Source organism: Monodelphis domestica, chromosome 1, assembly GCF_027887165.1.
Source record: "Monodelphis domestica isolate mMonDom1 chromosome 1, mMonDom1.pri, whole genome shotgun sequence".
In the NCBI taxonomy this organism is placed as follows: domain Eukaryota; kingdom Metazoa; phylum Chordata; class Mammalia; order Didelphimorphia; family Didelphidae; genus Monodelphis; species Monodelphis domestica.
Window position 1 is genome coordinate 145,444,196 of NC_077227.1, and position 27,507 is coordinate 145,471,702.

The window sequence follows — 27,507 nt, forward strand, 5'->3', positions numbered from 1 at the left end:
TTAAAAAAGAAAAAAAATGACACATTTATTGTTCCTACTTATTTATAATCTAGTGTTCACTTATATTTCTAGTCTTAATGTATTATTCTCCTTTCATTGTACTCTAGATAAATTGGTCTGTTTCACTGAGTCCATGCAGTTGTAGGTGTTTGGGCTTCCGGGCACAGACACAGGAGTATCAAAGATCTTTCCAAAAGTTCATTTTTCCTCTTGAAAATGCTGAAAGGTTCAGGAGGAAAGGTTTAGAGCTCCCTCCTCTCAAAAGAGTTTAAACCTGAACCCCCTCCTCTCCAACAGTCCCTTCCAGATTTCCGTTGGCCTTTAGAATCCTCCTGTCATTGAACATTCTGTGCTTTTCCCTCCTGCTTTGCCCTGTTCCTGTACATTTCTTGCATCTTTAGCAAATCTGTCTTCTCATTAATCAACCTTAGGAAGTTTGAAGATTCCATAAAGTTACTAATATATAACCTATATGGTTAAAATAAGTCCCATGGGTCATATTTAATCACCCCACCCCCCTTCACAGATCAATACAACTCGCAATTTTTACTATAATCTGGATCTATCATCCATACTTGCCACATTTGAGATAACCTTCATATTGTTTTCCATTCATTACTTCCCACTGACTTTCATGGAATCCATGAGAAATAAGGTTATGAAATAAGAAGACAGAATAGTAGCAATAGCAAAATAACTTCCAATTGTTCACAAATCTGATGGAGATTGTGCAATGTATATAATGAACCTTAAAATTATACATCTTTTAAAAAAAAAGACTTTAACATGTAAGAAATCACAATTTCAGTCTGCTAGATTTAGAGGAACCATGTTAACTCTAAAATATTCTCTTTATGATGTTATCATGAAAAAATACTCCAATAGATGATGGAATGTTTATGGGAATGCTACTGTAGTCTACGAGCATTTATTAATTAGCTACTATGTGCCATTTATTGTGCTAAATGTTTTGAGAAAAAGCCAAAAAATAGTCCCTGCCCTCCATAAGATGACACATGAAAATCTACATATATATTCTATACAATAGTCAGAAGGCATTGTAAGAAAGGAAAACATTAGCATCTGGCAGCACTAGAAATAGATGCCTTGAAAAGTAGGATTTGAGTTGAGTTTTGAAGAAGGTCAGGGAATTTAGGAGGTAGAAGAGAGGGAGGTCAGAAAACTTTCCAGGCATGGAGGACAGCCTGTGCAGAGGCATAGAGCCAGGAGATAGGAGTGTCCTATAAGAGGAAATGTATAGAGATCTCAGAGTTTCTGGAAGGAAGTGAAAAATCCAAAGATTGTAAAAATAGGAAGGGATCACATCTGAAGAGCTTTAAAATCCCCAACTGATGATTTTATATTTGATCCTGGAAGTAATAGTTCCCTCTCAAACTCACTGAACAAGAGAATGGCATAGTTAGGTCCTGGTTTTGGAAAGATAACTTTGACAGCTGAGTAGAATGATATATTGGAGTGAGGAGTGTGGTAGAGGCATGGAGAGAGGAGAGGACTTGTAAGCCAAGATGCAAGAACCAAGACTGGGGACCTGCCTGTCAATCAAGAGGAAGGTTCCAAACGGAATGTTCCCAGGAGTGGCAGTTGGGGGGTTGCTGGTCACACAGAGGAGAGAAAGAAAAAACTTGGCTTTGGCTTTGGACTTGATCTCTGTCTCTCTGGCTTTGGGCAGTTGAAGCTGACCAGGGAGAAACAGACTTTGAACTTTGTTTTCTCTCTTGAGGAGTTGTCTCAGACTGAAGGACCCTTAGGGAGGCGGCTTCAGAAATTAAGCTGAGAGACCTTGCTGATTTTGTGAGAAAGAAGAAAGAAGATTTAAAAGCCGTTGTCCTCCATCTCTCCAATTGTCAGAGTCACAGTTTGTGACTGGACTACTTTCTCAAACTCTCAATTTTCCCTCATTTAGATTAGGGATATTCTCATCCTTCTAACCTCAGTTTCCCATCCTGTTATCCCAATAAATCCCTTGACTTGAAAAAGGAAAAGAAAAGAGTATCTTTATAGTTTACTCAAAGGGGGAGGGAAGAAGCAAAAACTTCAAGAAGTGGGAGGTGAGGGAGGTAAGGGAGGAGAGGATTGAAGAAGAGAGGGAGTGAAGGGGGGAGGTGATTAGGAAGATATACTGATCCATCAGCCATCAGTAGGGATCAGTAGGCAAACCCCAGAGCAGTTCCCTTGTGTAGCAGTTCCCCTGTGTATCAGCATCTGTGTATCAGCATCTCTGTGTGGCAGCATCCCGGTACCAAGAAGATTCAGGTTTCCCTTAGCAGCTCTCTCTAGTCATATGCCAGAGGACAGCAGTCATTGCAAGAAGAAACAGTTTCAAGTCAATTTACATTTCTATTCCAAGTGGCGCCTTAGTCTGTCTGTACCCAACAATCCCATAGGCAGGAAAGAAAGATAGTAAAGATGTTCAAACAAGTAGTTTTTGGTGTGGTGATCATCGCAGCCATTGCTTGCTTTGGGGTTTACCATATTCTTACAGCAAACTGACTCAACTGGTAGTGGAGACTGTGGATTATGTAGGAAACTTGACAATGACTGTGTTACAATTGCCTTTTCAACATGAATTGGTTCTCTGGTAAGTCCTGGCACAAGTATATGTAATCTTTATGTCTGTGTTGCAGACTCTAACCCAAGTGAAGACAGTTTTCAGATTCATGGTTCCCCTAAAGGCAGAGAAGGTTATGGCCATTGACAACAACTTGGACAAGATGATTAAGGCAGTTGTTTGAACAACTCATTAAGGAAAAAGGTCTAGATCTAGTTATGGGGCAAGGATAATGGGCAGTCAGAGAATGCACCTCAGGAAACCGAAGGTGGCAATGGGGAGAACCAGGCTGCTAGTGACTCTGAAAAAATCTGTCCATTGAAGAAAGTCACCAAGCTAACAACTAATGCTGGTGTTATTCACTCAAAAGCTCATAGGCAATTTACTCCTCAGGAACTTGAGTCCATAAAGCTCCGTTTTCCAATATTTGTGGACAATCCTTTTAAATCCCACAAGGAACTTAAATGGGCATTTCGGATCTTTGATCCAGATTTTGATGATGTCGAATTCCTTTTATCGGAAGTGTTCAGCACCCATGAACAAAGGAAATTTTTAGAGACAACTAGATCTGATCAAAATCTGACCAGCTGGCCTACTACGGTAGATCAAAGAGGGGATTTGGACTTTGCAAATCCCACCAGCATGTCATACCTTAAAAGGTGCAGGGAGGATTTACTGCAAGCCATCAAGCAATGCTGTTCCAAACCTAGTACATGGTCCAATTTTGACAAGGTCAGGCAGGATAAAGGGGAACATCCTGCCACATACATAGATCATCTGTCAGAGATGGCAGAGGCAATCTTAGGTTTAGAAGCAGATAATGAGGAGACAGCTGGCCATAAAACTAGGGGGTGCATTAGATAGAGTGCTGGATCTGGAATCAGGAAGATTTCAAATTTGGATTTGGGCACCTAGCAGTGTGCCCCTTGGCAAGTCACTTAACCATGTTTGCCTAAATTTCCTCATCTGTAAAGTGAACTGGAGAAGGAAATGACAAACTATTCCTGTATCTTTGCCAAGAAAATCCCAAATGAGTTCTCAAAGAGTCAGACATGACTGAACAGACAGAGGAATAAAGGGAGGCTCATTATACTGAATGGAGATTCTAAGTCTATATGGTTCACATATTTTTAAAGAGATATTTTGATAATTATACTTCAGAATAATTGATTTTCTTTTTTAACTTACTGTCTATTTTATGCATTTAAAATCTTTTGAGAAAAAATCCATGACACGCAAAAATCATGAACCTCTTAACTTTTTTGAGGTCCCTTCCCACCTTTCAATATGTTATCTTCTTCCGACTGAAAAAAGCATTTATTGGCTATCAGCTGCCTTTATTTTCCTGCTTCTTTATATTTGTTTTTAGTTTCTGTTCCTAGTGTTCCTTTTGTACTTCTGAGCAGGTGGAGGTTGTTTGCAAGTTGTTTTTCTAATTTCTGTTATTCTTAGCAAAAGACATTTTTTACATTTATCAGGAGACCAATTGTCTAAAAGGGCTATTGGGAAAGTACCCTTCAGAATCTGTTTTCATTTTTTTTTTGTTAAAGCAATTGTTTATATTAATTTGAGCTGGTAGGTGGGATAGTGGAGCCTTGAGTGAGGAAGATCTGAGTACAAATCCAACTTTAGACCCTTACTGTCTCTGATACCAGTGAAGTCACCTACCCTCTCTGTCTTCTTCAGTTTACTGTAAAACAGGGAGTTTGTCAAAAGCCTTAGCACTGTACCTGCCACATAATGGGCACTTACCTAGATGTTTTTCCTTCCTGCCTTCTTTCTTGCATTCTTGTTTTCCCTTATGCCTTATACTCTATTGATTCTCCCAGGAGACTAGTTAAGTAATCTTTACTAAATATATCTTTAAATGAACTATTTTGAAATTAATAATAGAGGCTTTACTTAGGATACATCTATTATAGAGATAATTACTTATGCTTTTATGTGCCCTCTATATTTAAAATGTGTCTTTATTTATTTTTTTTAAAGCAGTACCTTCCATCTTGGAGTCAATACTGTGTATTGGCTCCAAGGCAGAAGAGTGGTAAGGGCTAAGCAATGGGGGTTAAGTGACTTGCTCAGGGTCACATAGCTGGGAAGTGTCTGAGGCCAGATTTGAACCTAGGACCTGCCGTCTCTAGGCTTGGCTTTCAATCTACTGAGCTACCCAGCTGCCCCCAAAAATGTGTCTTTAATGATTAAATAAATTTTATTTTTATTTAAAATCCTAAAGGTATACGTATGCTTTCAAATGGTGTGAACTTGATATTTGAAATATTGTACCTTTTTCTGCAGTTTTATGTTTTCTTAATAAAATTTAGTCAGCTTCTATACCTCTTGAATTTAGTTCTTAGCACTAATGAAGTATGCTCTCTGGAGAATAGTGTGTGACAGTATTAAATTACTAAAACATTAGATTGTGGTTTAAATTCTAATGCTGGACAAAATTGAGAAAATATGTCTGGGGAGAAGCTGTAATTTAGCATAACTCTGCTAAGTGACCTAGGTAGATCTTAATACCTAGACTAAATCTGAAATGTATTGTATCTGCCTACGTGACTTAGAAACTTTCCAGTGGCTTAAAAGACTTGAACTACGTTTACTTATTCTTCTTCCATGTAGGTTGATTACAGAGATCAGTACTCCAAATACCGTAGTTTTGGGTGAAGGCAGTTACTCTTTGTCAGAAAATCTTGCTTCACGTTCAGAATTTTTAAATTTTTTATGGCTTAGACTTATGTTAATAATCATCACCAGCTAATGAAAAATTCATTTAAGTATTTCAGAATGTCGAGAAGTACTCTAAAATAGATCATCGTTGATCCAAGTTTCCATCATCATCCCCATTAGCTACTTTGATTTAGCAATATTATAATGTTATGTAGGGGCAACAAGATGTAGTAGAGAACTAGTCCCTCAAGTCTTAGAATGATTTGATTCACATTTCACTTGATATATACTAGCTTTGTTGCCTTGGGCAAGGTACTTAGAATCTCTTAGTTCCCTAGGTAACTCTAAAACATAGTAGATACTGATATGAATTAATAGACAGCTTTTCTTTATCCTGACATAATAGAACCAGGCACATCAAGTGAATTTTTAAAATACATTTTAAAAATAATTTTGCTACCTATTTATTATAATTTATCCTATCTGTGCAAATGTACTTTTAAATACAAATCATTATAAGTCAATATTATAATTTTACTTTGAAATAAAATTTTTCTTCCTCCCATTTCTACCATGGTTCCTATGCACTCAGTTGATACAGTTTGGTCCTTTAAGGTATTCTTAAACTCTAGCGCCTTCTAGTTTAATAGAGGGAGTTTGTATCATCAGTGAAATAAGTCAACTTGTATTTAAGAATCTATGACTTAATAATTTTCTCCACTGAAGCAGATCATAATCTTTCTTTACCATAATGATGTATCTTAATGAGTTTCAATAGCCAAAATAATCCTATCATTTGGTGACTAACTTTAAGATTGTAAGAGTTTTCAATTTTAGCTAAATTGGAGCTTGAAGGATTGATAGACATCAATTCAGTTGCCAGGGACATATTGTGAGCTTTTATAGCTTCTTAGAAAAAGCATGTGATCCATAGGCATAACCACTGACAGCTATGGTTAATAATATGTTAAAAAAAACATTTTGTTTACATGAATTTTTATTTATACTCATTTAAGAGTTCTAAAAATACTTTCTAATTTTAGTATTTGAAACTTAAATTAAAAAAATTCAAATTTAATAAGTATCTTAGATATATTTATTTTAGAACTTTGGGTCTCTCCTTTTTACTTTTGCCTCATAGATATTTATGTACATGTTTAATACCTTATATAAGATTATAAACTCCTTAAGGGCCAAGCCTACATTTTAACTTTGTTTGCCAGTGGATACTAGGGGTACATTGACTTTAATTTAGTAAATTCAATTGGATTATGTATAAGAATTTTGGGAATTAGTTTTGGGTAGGAATTCATTCTACCACATTCTAGTGTTAGCCATCTTTCTTACTTGCTTTTGTGTAATTAGAATTTTCTCCCCAGGGACTCTCTCTCCCAGCATCCTAATTATATATCTACATTTCATAAGTAATGTAGGGAAGATAAAAGTTTTGTGTAGCTCTGTCCTCACTCTCTTCTCCCAGGGACGTGGCTGTGGCAGTTGAGTGAGTGCCAGGCAAGAGAAGTTTACTCACATGGTCAAACTTAGTTTTGTACTTTGTTCTTTTATTTCTTCTACTTCAAGTGATTATTAATAAACTATAAAATATAATAGTTGGAGTTATTGGATATTAATTTAAATTTTATACTATTAACCTCTTTTTTTTTTTAACTTTGTGGAATATAGAAGTGACCAGGATAAAGGATGTGGGTTAGGCATTTCATTGGCTGATTAATTTGGCTTTGTGGTTTCTGTCTCCATGGCAAAAATGGTTACTAATGAGAGCAACTGGTTTGAGTGATGAGTTGGTAGCTTGGTGGATTTTCTTGTAAAGAAATCTTTTAGTCTTTATAATTAAAATTCAGTATATTACAAGCAGTTAACTTTTTTCCTAATCCTTAGAGTAAATCACACAATAGAGAAATTTAGAGGTCAGTATATGTAAGCTAGTCAGTTAAAAACTGAATATTTATTGCATGTATACTATTTGCCAAGCATTGTGAGAACTTGGCACATCTTGAATTTTACCTTTGGTCCAATGAGAATTTGTCTCCCCTTGGCCATATAATCCATGGAAGTGAGATCTAGTTATCATATGTGACATAATTGAATTAAAATCACTTTATCTCGGTGCTTTTTAACATTTTTCATTCTGTAGCACATTGTAGCATTGTAAATGTGCAAGGGGAAAACAGCAAAGGTCCTTATCTCCATTATTGAACTCAAAATGCCAGTATGATATCCAATGGAAATGTCCAACAAAATAGCTACAAATGAAGGTTTGTAGTTTATTAATCTGAATGGGTGTGTATGTGTAGATTTGGGTGTCTTTCTCATAAAGGAGATAGATGATACTCTAGAGAGATGAGATTATCAAAAGGAAAGAGTATATGTGGAGAAGGAAGAACATGGAATGGAAAAGAAGCCTGAAGGATGCCTAGATAGGAGCCCAATAAAAGAACCAGCAAAAAGAGATGAGAAGTAATGATCAGAGAAGTAAGAAGATTGTGAGAATACTAAATTACAAAAGAATAGCCAAGAGGAACTAACCAGCTGTGTTATGGGCATAAGGGGGATTTTAACCTTTTTTATATCATGTACTCCTTGATATCAGTCTGGTAAAATTTATGGTCCTCCTTTCAGAATGTTTTTAACTTCACAAAATAAAATACATAGATCATAACAAAGATTATTTTGTTGAAATAGAATTAAATTTTTTTAAGTTTGCAGGATACCAAGAATCTTTGCAGACCAAGGGGGAAAACAACAAACAAAAAAGCCATTGTATTTGCTAAGTAGGTTATTAATGATCTTTGAATGAAGTTTTAAGAAAGTGCTGGTGAAATCACAAAGGGATTGGGGTCCAGTAGAATGGGATGGGGGAGGAGAGGCACTGATAATAGATAACTAAAGATTTGGAATCAATGGATATGTGGGGAAAGGATAAAGGAGAAGTTTAATTCCAAGACCATAATACTTCAAAGATCACATTGGTAAGGGTATTCAGCTTCATTATGATTAAAACCCATATACCATGTAGGTGTTATGGTTCACAACAGAAAATAATACCACATATTGGCCAAGCTTTCTAAAAAAATTATATTAATTTGTCAGACCAATAAGCTCAAATAGCTAAACTGTACTTAAAACCATATTAATTTGGTGTAGAATATGTCAGAGCTCATGCATCTTCAGAATAGTTATTAATTCAGCCATCTCTAGTGCTGGAGAAGGAAGAATAATCATAATTTAATATTTGAGATGTTAGCATAGAAATAGTTCTTTAAACTCTGTCACTTAAAGCATAAAACAAGAGCTCCATCTTGTTGTTGGTAATGGAATTGCACCATAAAAATCTGAATATAGTTAAGAAGCAGTAGAAGGTTAATTTTGAATGTAACTACTTGATGTTATTTTTAGCATTAAAAAGATAAAGTGAAGGACAATTCTCTTCTGAAGGCTTTATGTATATACTTTTACATACTAAAATACATACATGTGTATAGTACTAGGATGACAGTCAGGTGGCGATTTCCACCAGATTATCACAAATGAAGGTATATTCATTAAAATGGGTAGGGAGATTGAGATTTAGCTATCAAGATACCTATATCTATAGATATTTCTCAGTAGTATCAAGTAACAGTGAAATCTTTACACGCAAAAAAGTTAATGTATATAATATATATTTGGCTACTTTTGAACATATTTATAATAAAGTGAGAGTAAATGAATCCTACAGTTAGAAATGTTACTTAGCATTCTTAATTTTAGTAGGATACTTTGTAAGTTCAAACTAAAGAATATAACAGAATATTTTGTTATTTATTATTCATGAAAGGCAAGTAACTAATTACTATTTGTGGAAAGTGTTTTTTTTTTTAAAGAAATCTGATTAATAAACATCTATGCAATAGAATTAAAGTTACTGGTTTATGTGGAAGTATTTTAATTACTCAAGCTTCCCCTGTATGTTTTCTTAAAATAGCCTTTTCTTGCTTTTTAATGTATTCTAAAAGGTTTTTTTGACTTTTTTTTAGTGAAAAGGCTGTTGTAGAGATATTTTTTACTTTTCTATATCTTTTCTAAAATGTGATTGTTTTTATAGGAGTTCATTGGCTATGCTTTATATTTTTTAATATTTAGGTTAATTATATATTTTGAATTATCTTTAGAAGAGCTTCGACATTTTATGATTTAAAAGTAGCTCTGTTCTCGTTAAGACACGAGACTGGCTAAATTTTTATTTGTGATTCTGAAGCCATTTTAATATGTGAAATTTAAAAGAATACATATCACAGATTACTGGTTAGATGTGCCTACTCAGAACTATGAAAAGCCTTTTATTATATTTATTGTTGTTCTTTTATATATTTCTTGATATTATATATTTTAAAATACATTAGTAAAAACCTGTTTTTCTGTTCCAGAGATTAGTTTTTCTTTTTTTTTTTTCGTGAGGAAGGATAACTTCAGTACATATTTATTTAAATGAGCTATCTTTTTCTTCCTCCTCCTTGTTTTCTGTTTAATAAAATGTTTAGTCTTCGGAGCAGAGAAGAGGAGAGAAGTTCCAAACCAGGAGCAATTTCTACACCTGTAAAAAATATAGATGATCTCATGCCTACTAAAGCTGTGGAAGAAGCTGTAGTTGAAAGGAATGAAAAGCAGACCCCTACTCTTCCAGGTAATGTGGAGAAAACATTAAAGCAACACTATACATGTAACTTGAAGAATTAAACAAAAGGATAGATTAGGGTAAGTGAATATTTTATAGCTATTTTATACTTTATTATAAAATACTAGGTAGTATTTTATACTTTGTTCAGTACAAAAGTGGCTCAAACCTATTTCTTTTTTCCTTATATAGAAATAACTAGATTCTCCTTGTTTACCCTAGGTTTCAAAAGAGTCACTTTCCATTTAACTTCAATCAGTTTGTAAAAAATGGTAGTTGGCTTTATTACTTGGAAAGAGACTAGTCTGTTGAGTTTTAATTTTTGTTATTAAATTTAAAATTTTGTTATCTGGGTATTTGTCAGATGGCATTACATATAGTATAACTTTGCACAATTCAATTTATCAGAATTTTGCATGAAAATTTATTTTTATTTATTTATTTCAATTTGTTATCCCATAAGAGAGGCCTGGATAAGTGCTATTAGCATCTCATGATCCCATCTCTTTCAGAGGTTTCTTGTAGTGAAGATGTAGGCCTCTGCAGTCAAATTATCTTGATTAAGTGGTGATATAGATAAATGAGATTGTACTAGATATAGCAAAGATGAACCATATTTTTAAAAGAAATTAAGGGGGCAGCTGGGTTGCTCAGTAGATTTAGAGCTGTGCCTAGAGACAGGAGGTCTTGGGTTCTAATGTTACCTCAGATACTTCCTAGCCATGTGACCCTGGGCAAATCATTTAACCTCCTTTGCCTAGCCCTTACCACTTTTCTTTACCACTTTTCTCTTCCTCAGTTGTATAGACTTGAATAAACCCATCTCACATGGGCTAAACCAAATTTTTCTATCCCATTTAAAATATTAAAGATAAATTAACTCTAATTGGTGTGATGTTTCTTAAAAGGAAAAGGGAATTTTTTTTGCCAACATTTTACCCATTTCCTTTATAATTCACCTCTGACAATGAGTAGTAAAAAAGGATGTGAGAGAGGGAGAGAGAGGAAGAAAGAGGGAGGAAGGGGGGAAGCTCAAAGAGGGGGGGAGAGGGAGAAGGGAGAGAATAACATAGATATCCTTAATTCTGTAAACTGATTTAATTTAATTTCCATCTTTAATAGAAATTGTCAATAATACCTATTCTTTCTCTTTTACCTGTATCTTAATTTCTTTTTCTTTGTCATACCTACTCTTCCTCATTATCTCTTTCTTATAGAAAGATAAACTCTCCCCCCATTTTTTATTACATTCTAATCTAGGGGTCCCCAAACTTTTTACACAGGGTGCCAGTTCACTGTCCCTCAGACCGTTGGAGGGCCGGACTATAAAAGAAACTGTAAACAAATCTGTATACGCTGTCTGGGATAGTGGAGGCTGCAGTGCTGGCCGTGATGGGCCTGTCACACCTTGCACAGGCCCATCACCGCCATCAATATACTGGGCAGCAGTATACACAGTGTGGAATCTCCTCCCCCAGATCGCTGCTCATCATGCTGGTGTCTTCCAGACATAATCCTTTGCGCAGCGCCTCGTTCTCATCCAGTTACTCATCAAGGCACCACACAAAGGGTTATGTCACCAGAAGTAGTACTGTATGTGAGTGTCACCGTGCTTTGTGGCACTGCCAAATACAGTGCTCTTCGCACTGACCACCAGTGAAAGAGGTGGCCCTTCCAGAAGTGTGGTGGGGGGCAGATAAATGACCTCAGGGGTCTGCATGTTGTCCACCAGCCATAGTTTGGAGTCCCCTGCTCTAATCTTACTATTCTTACTGTTTCACAATACATGTCTACTCTGTGGCATTATTAGAGGTATAAACTCACTGGAAACAAAGAATAGGACTTTGAGAGAAGCTGCATTTAGTTTGTATTCAATCCTTTGTGTAATCTGAATGTTCCTTCTTCCCTAAAGGAAAGAGAATAACTATACTAGCTTGATGCCTTTAAAGATGATAGCTTATAGATGCCTTGGCAAAACAATAAAAATTGAGAAGTTAGATTTTGTTGTATGGATCTTTGTTACATTGTTTGAGATATTGTAAAGTTGCTTCTCTTTCCCCTCCCCCCATTCTTATAAACAGTATATATGTTCCTTATTGTTAGGATTTCCTGCTTTATGTTGATGAATCTTAAATCAAGATACTTCATTGTTAGTGTGTATTTATGTTTTATTTTTTAAGCAATGAATTCTATTCAACTTTAATTTTTCCATATTAGAGCCAAAGCCTGTGTATGCCCAAGTTGGACAGCCAGATGTAGACTTACCTGTTAGTCCTTCTGATGGTCTTCTCCCCAATTCAACCCATGAAGATGGAATTCTTCGGTAATATAATTCTAAGTTATTTTGTTTTTGAATGAATATCCATTAACTACATAGTACATTATTCAAGATATCTTAGGATACTATTATATCACATAAGTTTTACCAATCATGGGTGCTACATAATACCCTTACTTTATGTATTTGCCATTCTTATTTATGTCTCTACTTTGATACATATCTTATTTGGTTCTGAGAAAGTGACATTCCTTCTTTGAGAATTGCATATCTTTAACTCATTTTCTGTGTTTTAAAATTGTAGAAAGGTTGTTTCCTATACTGACCTCTTTTGTAAGTGCCTAAGTATCATACATAAGTTATAGTAATCAGTCATTCACCTGCCATGCTCCCGAATAAGCCAACAAATAGGAAAGATTTGTTTTTCTAGGTATATTAGTAAGATATATCAGATTTTAAAAATTGATTTTGGACAGTACATAAAAGGGAAAATAGTTGATGAACTTAAATTTTTATTAATGACTAACCCTTATTTTCTCTTTATGGTACCATTGTTTACGATACATTTCAGGTATTATGGTATATAGTAAAAGTCATAATGATAGAATTCTGAAAGAGCACATTGCCTTAGTATACTGAAGGTTGAAGTTCAGAAAAGGGACGAGAACAAGAATCCTCTAAACAATACCAATAAGCAAATAATAAGTTATTTGCACTTGAGATTTTCTTTTGTAGTTTATACTGTATCTAACATGGTTTGAGGATTACAGTAATTTGTTTATCTTGTCTACTTGTTTTCCCAATTTTAAGAATATTTAAGCAGTCTAGACATAGTATAGTTCAGTATTTTAATTCATCTTATTCTAGTTCTAGTTCTAAAAATGAAATTAATCCTGATTCATGATACCGATTTTTACTTGATTTATGAATTCCACTGAAGATTCTTCTGCATTTTAATCGCAGAAATGTAGCTATATTCATGGTTGTTTAGCCAAGTTAAATTTCTATAATTGTTTAGAAGGCAGGAGAGAACAGACAGAATTGATTTTCCACCAGATTTTTTTGTTCCACCTAAATGTAATATAGACAAAGACATTCAAAATGCTTCATCAAACATTAGATCATGTGTCCAGATACTTATATTTTAATCGAACTCTTTTGAAGTATTGATTATCAGTCACGTGGTTACTACTATTATCGAATTTTTAAGTAATTTTTTTTGGTAGTTAGCAAATCCACAGTATTTTAAGTTTTCAGGTAACAATCTAATTTATATAGTGATCTAAGCTTTTACAAAGTTTTTTCCTCACAATAGCTCTGGGAAGATGGATTGTACAAGTATTAATAGTTCCATTTTCTTTGTAAAGCTTAATACCTAAAATAGCAAAATCATATAACTACTTTTTAACATTTTTCTCAAAGCTCCAACTGTCTCCCCATCCCCACCCAAAAATAATTAATCTTTTCAAAATAGTAAAAAAGATTTAAGACTATACAACAGTCCCTGCTCTATTGTCCTTTCCTTTCCCCCCTTCAATTACAGAAAAAAAACAATTAGCCTACTGGGTATCTATCTCTATCTTTGATCCTATGTCCTCCAAGATACTGCTCTTGAATTAAATGAATGGATCAAAGAACATTTATTAAGTACCAACACTATGCTGAGCATTGTAGATACAAATAAGAAAAAAGAGAGTCCTTCTCTCAAAGTGGTGGGTTGTGTTTTTTTGTTTTTATTTTTTTACTAATTTTAATTGGATTAGATGATACATTTTAGAATTCTGCTGCAGGGAAGATGAAAAGACCCAGAAATATTAAAGAGTACAGTGATCAGATTCATAGTAAAGCCTAGGACTTCTTTAGTTGTACTAACAGGCCAAATTAGAGTGCCAAGAAGTCTAAGAGAGTAGAGAGACCCAGATCACAGTAGCAGAACAGATAATTACTGAATGTCTTGTTTCATTCCATTTTGGCTTCTTCCTTCACAGCTGTACAGAAACTTCTCTTCTGGGTCATTAATGACTCCTTAGTAAACAAATCCTGTGGTCTCTTTCAGATCTTAAACTCATTGACCTTCTTGTAGCTTTTGGTTCTATGAACCACTCTGTGTGAATAGTCTCTCTTCCCTTTGCAAAATATACATAGTCCTAGTTTTTGCCTCCTTGATCTATTTCTTTTGCAGGTTCATTTAATCCTTGCTTTAGCCTTACGCTTCTCCTGTTGGTCATCTTTTCTTTAATATGCTTTATTTTGTGATCCATTTACACACAATAGCTTTGACTACAACTCCTGTGCAGATAATTTTCAGATTTCTCTGTCAAAGTTTGAGCAGCTCCATTAACTTGGTATGAATTGTTGTGGGTAATGGGGGTCTCTCTGATTCAGATTTCCAAGGAACTATTGAGTTGATTGAGACCAGTGTGTTCAGTATGCCCATGTAGCTCTTAAGTATCTGAGGCAGAATTTCAGTCTAGGTTTTCTGAATTCCTAAGCCATGTACTGTATTCATTATTCCACACTGCTTCTTTTTGAGGGACTGTTCTCATTTTCTTCATTTGATCCTCGAATAATTTTGATAAATTAAAAAAAATTACATGGTCAAAACATTTGAGAATATGGGAAATTAGAGGTTTGGCTTTTAAAAAAAAAAACACTTTCTTAAACAATTCCACAATAAATTCTCAAGTATATGTGACCTAAACAAATCATAAACCTTTTTTAAAACTTTCCTAGTAACCATCTATTAAGACAGAAGGTCATGGGTTAGGCAAATGGGGTTAAGCAACTTGCCTTGGATCACACAGCTAGGAAGTATCTGAGGCCAAATTTCAATCAAGATCCTCCTAATTCCAAGCCTGGTGCTCTTTCCACTGTGCCATTTAACTGCTCCAACTCATATACTTTTAATGTATTGTTGGGTTTCTTGCCTATATCCCTTTACTAAACTTTTAAGCTCCATGTCCAGGTGCCTTATGTGTCTTAAGCTTTTATTTTTCTAGTACCTAGCATGGTGTTCCACATACAGTAGTTATTTTATTAAATAAAATTTTGTTTAATTTATATTTATAATAATATCCTGTAAATTATTTTTAAACAGTTTGTATTAAGTATAGGAAAGTATTAACTGTGAATTTGAACTATGGATCATTAGATCTTTTACAGCAAATTGAAGATCATTGTGAAGTGTCAAAAATTATCTCTTCAGATTGCATTTTGGTGTTTTTGTTGCCTTTTTTTATGTTAAAAAACTTCTTTTAAGAGTTATACATTAAATTTCTAATTTTACAGGCCAAGCATGAAACTGGTAAAATTCAGAAAAGGAGACAGTGTGGGTTTACGTTTGGCTGGTGGTAATGATGTAGGAATCTTTGTAGCTGGAGTTTTGGAAGACAGTCCTGCTGCTAAAGAAGGATTAGAAGAAGGTGACCAAATTCTCAGGGTATGTCAGTATATTAACTTGTATAATTTTAAAGCTCTTTTAGAATCTGCAAGAAATATCAAATAGAGAAGCCATTAGATTACAACTTTCAATCCCAGTCCTTTTGGCCAGGTAGTAAAATATTTGCAAAGGGGATGATTCCTTTAATAATACAGGACTTAATACATCTTGATATTTTTTCATTAGCCATTTGTTTTATGATATTATTTACTGGATTAGAACTTGTGTAAAAATTATCTAAATAATAATCAAACTCCTTAACTTGGTGTGGTAAACAAGACTTTTATGTTTCAGACTATCTTTCCATATTAATATATTGGTCCTCCAGTGACACAAATCAACTACAACCACACTGAACTACTCATTGGCACCTGAACATGACTCCTACTTTTCTCTCTCTTTTGTTGTTATTTATTTGTTTTGTGCCTTACTCTCTTTGACTCCGTTTGAGATTTTCTTGACAAAGATTTCATAGTGGTTTTCCATTCCCTTTTCCAGCTCATTTGACAGATAAGGAAATTGAGGCAAATGAAGTTAAGTGACTTGCCCAGGGTCACACATATAATAAATGTCTGAAGTTGGATCTGAGCTCAGGAAGATAAAAATTGACTCCAAGATCAGCATTGCTCCACATAGCTACTCTCTTATATCTCTAGACTTCCCTCATATTGTTCCTCCTTCATTAGATGTTCTTCTCTTACCTATCATAAGTCTAGTCAAGATTCAAAGTCCCAACTCTTTCATTTTTTACCAAAGTCTTTTTGTTCCCAGGATTTGGTACCTTTATTATTTGGTAACTAGTTTTTGCCTTGTGGCATATTTTGAGTTGTTATCTCATACCATTGTTTAGTTTTGTGCAAACTAGTTGAAATGGATAGTGTTCTGTAGTTTCTGTCATATAAAGATCTATTCAAATCCAGTCTCATATATAATAACTGTGTAACCCTGAGCAAGTGACTGCCTCCATTCCCTAATCTGTAAACTTCGGAAAACAATAGCACCTACTTCCCAGGGTTGTTGTGAGGATCAAATTAGAAAATATTTTAAAAATTGCTTTGTAAACCTTAAAGCATTATATAAATGCTAGATTTTAACATTATTGTTATTATAATAATTATATTTCCTTTACAGTATTACATAGTTGATATGCCATTAATAAATAACTTTTTTTTTTGCTAAAATTTTAATTACATTGATTATAACAGTTACATGGTTCAAAAGGGACTGGATCATGAAAAGATTACATTTTACAGGGATTTTAGAAACATAATTATGAATAATTTAGTGATTAAGATTTTAAAAATACATTTCCATGAATGCATGGCACAATGTATTGTTTTCAACTTATGCTTCTTGGATGATATCACTTAGATGATAGCATCTTAATCATTTAAATTTCAACAGGTAAAATAATAAACATTCTGTAAACCTAGTTAAACAGATGATATAATGGGAAATGAATATGAATGAATGAGATACAGCTTTAAAGTATCGAACGAATATCTAAGTGTTTCTATTATAGATACCTGTTATAGGTGAGGTATCATTGCTTCTATCTTCATTCCTCTCTTACTTTTATTTATCATTTGAATAATACAGTATAGTAATTTTCTTACACTTTTACCATTGACCATTTTTAGAAGTGGCCGTCTAAAGAAATAGTATCTATTGATAATTATTCTTTAGAAATAGCATTTTTCCACCTTTCTTTAGAAAAGGGAGGTCTTGCATTGTGTTTTGAATCCAGTTTGGTTAGGCTTACCTTTTTACCTAACAATACTTTGATACACTTTGGTTTTATTTAAACATTTTGAATCAGATTTTTTCCTCCCAAATCCCCCTTTAAAAAACAAAACAGGTGGTAGCTGGGTGGCTCAGTGGTTTGAGAGCCAGGCCTAGAGATGGCAGGTCCTAGGTTAAAAACTGGCCTCAAACACTTCCTAGCTGTGTGAACCTGAGAAAGTCACTTAACCCCCATTGCCTAGCCCTTACCACGCTTCTGTTTTGCAACCAATACACAGTATTGATTCAAAGATGGAAGGCAAGGGTTTAAAAATAAATGAATAAATGAATGAAATTAAAACAAAACAAGACAAAAGCTATAGGACATATTAAATAGCCCTGAAAATCAGGGAAAGGTTTTTGTGTTTTATTTTGCTTAAATTACATATCACAGGATGATTTTTATAAACTATACTCTAACAGGTAAACAATGTAGATTTCACAAATATCATCCGAGAAGAAGCTGTACTTTTCTTGCTTGACCTCCCTAAAGGAGAAGAAGTGACAATCTTGGCACAGAAAAAGAAAGATGGTAAGTTATTTTTGTAGAGTTACACCAAGTGTGTGAGGATATAAATATAAAAACTCATACAAAAAGGGATTACTGCAGAGGAAGCAGTTCTCATTCTCAAATAGTGATTGAATTTTTCTGTAATAAAATCAGTAAATAAAATTGGAACTACATCTCATTTGGTTTCATTGATAAATTCATTAATCTATTAGCAGCTTTCTTGTGGTGTTTATAAAAGAGACCAATGATCTTAGATTAAATTAGAGCAAAATAGCATCCTTTTGAGGTTTCTCTTTTGTGAAAAATATGAGACTCCTGTTAGTACAAAAGTTTTATGGCAATATGTTTTAATGGCTTAGTTAATATTTAAGATTTGCCCCACCAGATTTTCTGAATTTAATGTTCTTATTTAGAATATTTGAAAGTAAAATATAAGTTCATTGAGAGCTGATGATTTTTTTACTCTCATATTCCCCATGTCCAGAACATTTCTATATGTTATGGATATTTGATAATTGTTATCAAATTAAATTAAACTTTAAACATAAAACAATGCCACAATTTTTAAAATATGGACATTACTGATTCAAATTAATTTCTGGTTTTGTTTTGTTTTTTTTGAGCCATTGAGGCAATTATATTGTTATGTCACTGGAATATTTGGCTTCTGTAGTCAGAAAACTTGAGTTCAAAACCTGTTTGATAAATTTACTTGATTTGTGACCCTGGACAAGTCACATCACTTCTGCTTAAGGTTCTTCTACTTACCAGGGTTGTTGTAAGACTCAAATGAGATATTTATAAAGCATAAGCATGCCTATCTCATAGTAGGTGCTTTAAACAATGTTTTCTTCCATTTCCTTGATATTCTACCTGTTTATTTTGTTTCAGTTTATCGTCGCATTGTAGAATCAGATGTAGGAGATTCTTTCTACATTAGAACACATTTTGAATATGAAAAGGAATCTCCTTATGGGCTTAGCTTCAACAAAGGGGAAGTATTCCGTGTAGTGGATACTTTATACAATGGAAAGCTGGGTTCTTGGCTTGCTATTCGAATTGGTAAAAATCACAAAGAAGTTGAGAGAGGCATCATCCCTAATAAGAACAGGTATGATTAGATAATTACTCTTCTCTTAAAATTGGTGTGAATTAAGTGAGGGATGCATTTAACAAAACATATAAGTTCATATGTTTTGTAGATTAAATATTTATACACGATCTACATAGTAACATAAGTAAATTTGTTGAACTTTCATCTAAAACAAATCATTGGGGACAGCTAGGTGGCTCAATGGATTGAGAGCCAGGCCTAGAGACAGGAGGTCCTGGGTTCAAATTTGGCCTCAGGCACTTCCTAGCTATGTGACCCTGGGCAAGTCAATTAACTCCCATAACCTAGCCCTTACCACTCTGCCTTGGAACCAATACACAGTATTGATTCTAAGACACCAAGGGTTAAAAAAATAAAATAAAATAGAACAAATCATTATGCCCAAAGCTATTGTAAGAGTTCTTCAAATTATGTGGACTCTTAAGATTTACATAACTTTTCATTAGCCTGATAATTGAGTCTTTATTTTTAATATAGAGCTGAGCAGCTAGCCAGTGTTCAGTACACCCTTCCAAAAACAGCAGGAGGAGATCGTGCTGACTTTTGGAGATTCCGAGGTCTTCGTAGCTCTAAAAGAAACTTACGTAAAAGCAGAGAGGATCTTTCTGCTCAACCATTTCAGACTAAGTTTCCTGCTTATGAAAGAGTTGTTCTTCGAGAAGGTAACTTTCTTTTTAAGATCTAACAATCAATAATTACCATATTCTTAATAATAAAAATATCTTAAGTGAACTGCTTTACTAAAATTGTTTCTCTAATATAGCTGGGTTTCTTAGACCTGTAACTATCTTTGGACCAATTGCTGATGTTGCAAGAGAGAAATTAGCAAGAGAAGAACCAGATATTTATCAAGTGGCAAGTGAGTACCATTAAAACTATTTACTGCTGGTTTTATGTGGAAAATAGGAATACCTTTTAACTCCCTACTGCCACTTTCAGAATCCCCTTTTGCCATCATCACTCATAAATCCTTTAAAGTTTACTCTATTCAGATCATAATAGCTGTTGTCTACTTAGGTTCCTGGGGGGCAGCTGGGTGGATTTCTCTTCCTAAGTTCAAATCTGGCCTCCGACAATTCCTACCTTGTGATCCTGGGCAAGTCACTTAACCTTGTTTGCCTCAATTTCCTCATCTGTAAAATGAGCTGGAGAAGTAAATTGCAAAACTACTGAAATATATTTGTGAAGAAAACCTCAAATAGGGTCACAAAACATTGGACATCACTGAAATGATTGGAGAAATACAAAAAATTAGCTCCTTGGTAATTCACTTTCCTTTCTCAATGAGTTCAACACCTGCTTTAATCAATGTTGTCTTCTCTACACCCTTATCCTAGGCAATTTCAATAATAATTTTGTTGTTCCCTCAAATACCTTAAAGTCCCAATTCTTTAGACTCTTCCATTTCACTCTACTTTTTTCGTTCTTGTTGTCATGCAAAACACACTTACATATTGGTCATTGTTGTAAGATAAAGTCATATATAATCAAAACCCCAAAATAAAACCAAAAATACACTGATGTGAATGATGACTCCAGCTGTACTTTCTGTAGAAGTGGATAGCATTCCCTTTCACAAGTCTTTCAGGATTGTCCCAGATTATTGCATTGCTGAGAGTAGCCAAGTTTTCTCAGATAATCATTATCCAATATTGCTGTTATTGTGTATAATACTTCCCCAGTTCTGTTGAATATTTTAGGGTTGTGACTTAAATCTAAATTAATTGGTCACCAGGGAAAAAATACCAAATAAAATACCCTTCAGTCTGGAAATTTATGGTAATTTAATTAATATAGAGGGAAGGATTTAAGGAAAAAGAAGGAAGAGGGTATAGGATTTCTCCCACCTGGTCTGTGCCAGGGGGAGGGAATTCAAGATCTCCGCCGCTAGGTCTCTGAAGGAGATTAGAGGCTTCTAAGTGGATAAAGTTTGGAAAGTAAAGGAGGAAAAACTCAGCCAGAAACTCACCACCAAACCGGACAATAGCTGTAGCCATGCCAAGATGCTGAAAGGCCCAGCATGCTGCCACCAGCCACCTCTCCGCTGCCAAAAAGGTACCGGAGAGAGGAAGGTGACATGAAATATATAGACCTTTTACTCTTGTGTCCCCTCCTCTAAATTTTCAGGTCTACTAATCATATCAGAGGCTTTTTCTCCAGAACTGTCCATTCTTAATTCTCATCTTTGATTAGATTATGTCTTTTAAGTTACTTAAGTTCACCTTTTGTTAGTTACTTAACCTTTTTGTGATTAATTTACCCTTTATAGTTACTAACACCTTTTTTGTATTAAGATTTTAAAATAGACTTAGCTTAAAATTCTAGCTTCACTATAAAGTAAGAACTAAGTACCTTCATTGTTCAATCAGGAGATTACAATTTTATCTTCACCATAAAGTAAGATCTAAGTAGGGTGGAGTAATCTAAATTTCACAGTTCTGCTTATTTCACTCTGCATCATTTCCTACAGATCTTTCTAGCTTTTTCTGAAATCATCTTGCTTATCATTCTTACGAATATGTACCACAATTTGTTCAGCCATTCCCCAATTGGTGGACATTCCCTTAATTTCCAATTCTTTGCCACTACAAAAAGAGCAGCTATAAATATTTTTGTATTAGTAGGTTCTTTTCCCTTTTTAATTATCTCCTTGGGATTTAGACCCAATAGTGATATTACTGTATCAAAGAGTATGCAGTTTTATAGCCCTCTGGGAATAGTTCCAAATTATCCTACTGAATGGGTTGGATCAGTTTCACAGCTCCACCAACGATGCATCAATGTCCCAATTTTGCCACATCCCCGCCAATATTTGCCACTTTTCTTTACTGACATATTGACCAATCTAATATGTGTAAGGTGGTACCTCAGAATTGTTTTAATTTGCATTTCTCTAATCAAAAGGGGTTGAGAACATTTTTTCATATGATTATTGATGGTTTTAATTTCTTCATCTGAAAATTGGTTGTTCATATCCTTTGACCATTTGTCAATTGGGGAATGACTTGTATTCTTATAAATTTGACTTAGTTCTTCATATATTTGGGAAAGAAGACCTTTATCAGAGACATTTGTAATAAAAAATTTCCCCTTAGTTTTATTTTTCCCTTCTAATCTTGGTAGAATACTTTTGTTTGTACAGAAGCCTTTTAATTTAATCAAAATTATTCATTTTACATCTTATAATACTCATCTCGTTTGATCATAAGTTCTTCCCTTCTCCAAAGATCTTCTGGGTAAACTATTCTGAGTTCCCCTAATTTATTTATGATATCACTCTTTAATCTATATCTAAATCATATATCTATTTTGACCGTATCTTGGTATAGGGTGTGAGGTTGGTCTATATCTAGTTTCTGCCATACAATTTTCTAGTTTTCCTAACAGTTTTTGTTAGAGTCAGTTCTTATTCCAAAACCTGGGTTCTTTTACTCTGCTTTAATCACACATAATGGAAAGTTATAGAGGGATGGTTCCAGCTAAATTCCTACCATTCAATAATTATAAGTATTCTACTTCTTTAGCCAAAAATTCGGATACTCCTTTATCTGACCATAATTTCCTACCATTTCTTCTCTCTGTCCTCACCCTTACTGTAGCCTTTAATATCTCCTCCCCTAGTACTTTGTCAATATCTTCTCTGACTTCAGCTTCTTCCCATCCCAATCCAACTTGTAATTAACCAATTTTTCTTTCTCCCTAATTGATTTCCTATTTTACTTTCCACTGAATCTTCTTCACTAATCCTACTCTTTTTCCACTCTCTTTAAAAACTTTCTTACCTAAGCCTTTCCTTAAACTCTCACCTGATGATTTTACTCTGAGAAAAATTTAATTTGCTTTTGAGTTTCATCTTCCTTAATTTTCATCTCAAAACCCCTTAACATCATCCTCCATCTTTTTCTTCTTTCCCTCTTCTCTTTGTAAAGTCTAATTCAGCTGCCTATCTCTTGTTTTCCATACAATCATGTATATAGGTTTTTTCATTGTTTACTTCAGACATACCCATATCTTCTCTTCTTTCTTCAAACTTTTTTTTTTTAAACCCTTACCTTCCATCTTGGAATCAATACTGTGTATTGGCTCCAAGGCAGAAGAGTGGTAAGGGCTAGGCAAAGGGGGTCAAGTGACTTGCCCAGGGTCACACAGCTGGGAAGTGGCTGAGGCCAGATTTGAACCTGGGACCTCCCATCTCTAGGCCTGGCTCTCAATTCACTGAGCTACCCAGCTGCCCCCATTTCTTCAAACTTTTGAATAAAGCTGGTTGTTTAATATAAGTACTTAGCTTGAGCATAGCAATTCACAGTGGCCAGTGTTTCTTTTATTTGCATCTCTGAGGAAAAGTTATGATTCCTCTTTTTTAGCTATATTTTCTTATTTCTTTTATGTTGAGAGTGTTAAGATTAATAGAATTCAGCTATTTTACTTTTATCAGATGTTGAACAACTTTCTTACTTTTTATGTACCTGCAGGACAAATTAAGGTTCAAAGGCAATTTTAAAACTATGTGAAATCATAGTGTCAGTGTTTCCTTTCCATAAGAGCTAATCTTTTCAGAATTTGTATTCTCCTCAAGAGTCCAGAGTCCAATGCCATGATGTCTCACCAAATAATATGTTTTTTGTAGGAATAACATAACCCTTTCATCAACAACTATCTGAGATTGGTATTCTAATGATTCCCATTTTGCAGATTAGGAAAATGAAGCTGAAAAGAAAAGCACTGTTATGTTATATACTACAAAAATAGTAGGGAAAGGATCAGAAAAGTTGAATAGGATAGACAGAAATACTACTTTATCAACATCTTACCTTTCTCACATAGTTCAAACCCATTAAAAAGTCTGAACATTTCTTCTGAACTTTGTATGTTTCAACCTCAGTCTAAACTTTAAATGGCATGGAAAAATGAAAACATGTACATTGAATGAGCATGAACATGGGGATTAGTGATATTTATCTTGTATTTGTTTTGCTTTTGAGACAGCAGCTGAAACTTCCTACATATTTTTAGTTGTTTGAATTCTAGTTCAGCATTCTAGCTGAGAACAAACAATACACAATACACATTTTTAATAGATATACATATCTATATGTAAATTACTGAGTTACTTAGATTGACACTGCCACTTTCATGCCACAGAAATGAAAATTTTGCTTTACCAGGTGATTTAGGTATACATCTTCCTTAGCTAATGCAATTACCTTTTCCTCCTTTGCTTTAGAGAGGCTCTGTTTCCCTTTCTAACTCCTTATTAGACCTGTAGATCCTCTTGCCAATTAGGATACATTTCTCACTCTTGATTTGCCCCAGTTTTTGAAGGTTAGGTTTGAGGATAATGGGACATGGGAAGAGAGAAGAGATAATTCAGAATGAAACTTTACCTTAGGATATTTATAATGGCCTAATAGTAATGATAATGGATTGCATTTATGTTGTACTGTAGATTTTTTTTTTTTACAACAACCCTATATGTGCATAGATGCTCAAAGACTTCCATAGTCTGGTTCTTACCTTCCTTTCCAGGTCAGTACCATACAATGTTTCTTGAATCCTGTGCCTCAGCCAAACTGAACTAATTATTTTCCTAGAATGGCCTGAATTTCCTGTTTCCTATGCATTTTGTTAAATTATAACTGTTCTTTTAGGCCTAACTTAAATACTGATTCCCCAATTGTTCGAATATGAACCCACTGCCTTCTACTCTGCTTTCCTCAAGCTTGATGTGATTTTTATATAAATACCCATGATACTTTATATTTTTAGTCACATTTCACATTACATTATGCTTATTTGTGAATATTTTACTTGCTTTGTTATACTGGTTTTATAATTGTCATGGTCATGTAAAAATTGCCTATTATTGATGCAATGAGTTGGTAATTTTATCAGTAATGGAAAGAATATACTTTTTCTCTAGCTGAACTACTATTTTTTCTATTTTTAATTATTTATATAAATTTGGTTATGATAACCTCAGAATTGTTTTAATTCATCTGTTTGATATATTTTTAACCCATAGCTAATTTTTATTATGTTTCATTTTTTAAAAGTTGTTCATATCCTTGAACCATTTGTCATTGGGGCCGAGTATTCTCCCTTAAAAAAATTATATCCATTCCTTTTATTTTTTAATTAAAAAAAACAAAACAAAACCCTACCTTCTTTCTTAGTATCAGTTCTAAGACAGAAGATTGATAAGGGCTAGATAATTGGAGTTAAGTGACTTGCCTAGGGTTACACACACAGTTATGAAGCGCCTGAGGCTAGATTTTGAACCAAGCTTTTCCTAACTTCATGCCTGACACTCTATCCACTGTGTTACCTAGCTGCACTTATTCATTCATTTTAAAATCTTGTAATATAAGCTTGCCAGATCTGCTTCTCTCTTTTCTGCTGACAGATTAAGTCCAGTTCCTCTCTTACAATCTGTATTCTAGTATTTTTATATAACATTTATATATAATATATTTAATATTTTTATACTATTCTGTTCTATATTTTTTCTTTATAATGGTTTGTTGTTGTTATAGGTACCTCTAAAGCTTTAATTGATTTTCTTCAATTTACATGTCTTTGTACTCCCCATGTTATATTCCTCCTCAATGAAAATGAACAAACTTCCAAATTTCCCCAAGATCAATATGCTTTTATTGAATACCTATCACTATTATTTTCTAATCATTTTCACATTTTATCTCCCCACATATTTTTGAGGCCAAGATTATCTCATTTTGTTGTTGTATCCCCATCTAAGAGCTTTATGTCATTTAATTTTAAGAAATTTGAAATTGACATGGGAAAAAAAAGTTTATAGGATGGTGACCATGTTCTTCAGGTACATTATTGATTAATTGTTTTTTTCTCAGCTTTTCATGAAACATAATTATTTTATATTATAATTCACTTGGAGTTCTAAATAACCAGATTACAAATGAACTTTTGTAATAAAACTTGTTCATGAACTAAGCTATCTGTATTTCCAATGTTTTCAAAAGTTGAGCAACATTTTTTTCCTTTACTAGAAAGTGAACCTAGAGATGCTGGCACTGACCAGCGGAGCTCTGGAATTATACGTCTTCATACTATTAAGCAAATTATTGATCGGGTAAGTTATAGAAACATATACTTCAATCTTATAGTGAACTAAGAATACATTTCAGAAGTAAAGCTATTAAATATATTAGAGTTGTCTCTTTTTAATATTAAAAAAACTTCCTAAATTTATTATCAATCCAGTGGAAGGGCACATTAGCCTCTAGTAATCACAATGAGAAATATAACAATAATAATACAAACTAGCATTTATTAAGTACTTTAAGGTTTGTAAAAATACTTAAAAGTTATTACTTCGTTTTGTCATTAAAACTACTCTGGGTGCTATTATTATCCCTATTTTATAATTGAGAAAACTGAGAAACAGAAGTTAAATGACTTTTCTAGATTCACACAGCTACTAAATGTTTGAGGGTGAGTTTGATCTCAGGTCTTAATCTTTAAAAAAAAGTTATTAAATTATACTTCTTGTTAGGTGTGAATTTTTATTTTGTTTTGTCTACTTGATGTAGTGTTCATGCTGTCTAAGACATTCAAATGCTAGAAATATTTTTTCCCATTACTTTCTTTTCTTTTTTCTTTTTAATTAATTTAGACTATTTTTTCTTAGTTACATGATTCATGGTTTTTCCCACCCTTCTCTCCTTCCCCCTCCCAGAGCTGACAAACAGTTCCACCGGATTATACATGTATCATTGTTCAAAACCTACTTCCATGTTATTCATAGTTGTAGTAGAGTGATCTCTTAACACTGAAAGCCCTAATCTTTTTTCATCTCAGATTTTTAGGACACAGGTGAAGTTTGTAATTTTGCCTTAGCTACACACAGTTTTTATTAATAAGTGGATGTTAGATGAAGTCTTAGAGATAATTTAATAAAATGTAAATTCAAAACTTATAGTCACTGTATGATATTAGCCCTTTAATAATGAATTTAAAATAAATAGTAATGACTTGCTATTACTTAACAAGATTCATTGTGCTTGCTAAGTTTGTTTGAATTTACAATCTGTGGCAATTTTATAATTAGCAAGTTTTTATAATCTTAGGTTAAAGTATAATTTTTTGACAGTTTTTCTTTGAAACGAATTAAATATTTGGAATCATTGTGATTTTTTTTTCTTATACAGGATAAACATGCTTTATTAGATGTAACACCAAATGCTGTTGACCGTCTAAATTATGCACAGTGGTATCCCATTGTGGTATTCCTTAACCCTGATTCTAAGCAGGGTGTTAAAACAATGAGAATGAGATTGTGTCCAGAATCACGAAAGAGTGCCAGAAAATTATATGAAAGATCTCACAAACTTCGTAAAAATAATCATCATCTTTTTACAAGTGAGTTCATTTAAGAAAACTTAAGAGCCAGCTATTAAAAAGTTCTGCCTTTAAAGATTCTACTTGGATGCA

The 27,507-nt window shown here is 33.8% G+C and overlaps 1 protein-coding gene across 18 annotated transcripts in view; it reads left to right on the top strand.

Moving 5' to 3' along the window:
• TJP1 (tight junction protein 1) overlaps nt 1-27,507 on the top strand; it is a 318,209-nt gene that overhangs the window by 266,557 nt on the left and 24,145 nt on the right. For all 18 annotated transcript variants that reach the window (XM_007479476.3, XM_056807596.1, XM_056807602.1 and 15 more), the window contains 9 exons: nt 9,781-9,923; nt 12,132-12,237; nt 15,481-15,631; nt 17,837-17,945; nt 18,816-19,035; nt 19,516-19,700; nt 19,802-19,897; nt 26,064-26,146; nt 27,225-27,435. In XM_007479476.3, the coding sequence (XP_007479538.1) occupies nt 9,781-9,923; nt 12,132-12,237; nt 15,481-15,631; nt 17,837-17,945; nt 18,816-19,035; nt 19,516-19,700; nt 19,802-19,897; nt 26,064-26,146; nt 27,225-27,435 (1,304 nt within the window). The remainder of the gene's footprint in view (nt 1-9,780; nt 9,924-12,131; nt 12,238-15,480; nt 15,632-17,836; nt 17,946-18,815; nt 19,036-19,515; nt 19,701-19,801; nt 19,898-26,063; nt 26,147-27,224; nt 27,436-27,507) is intronic.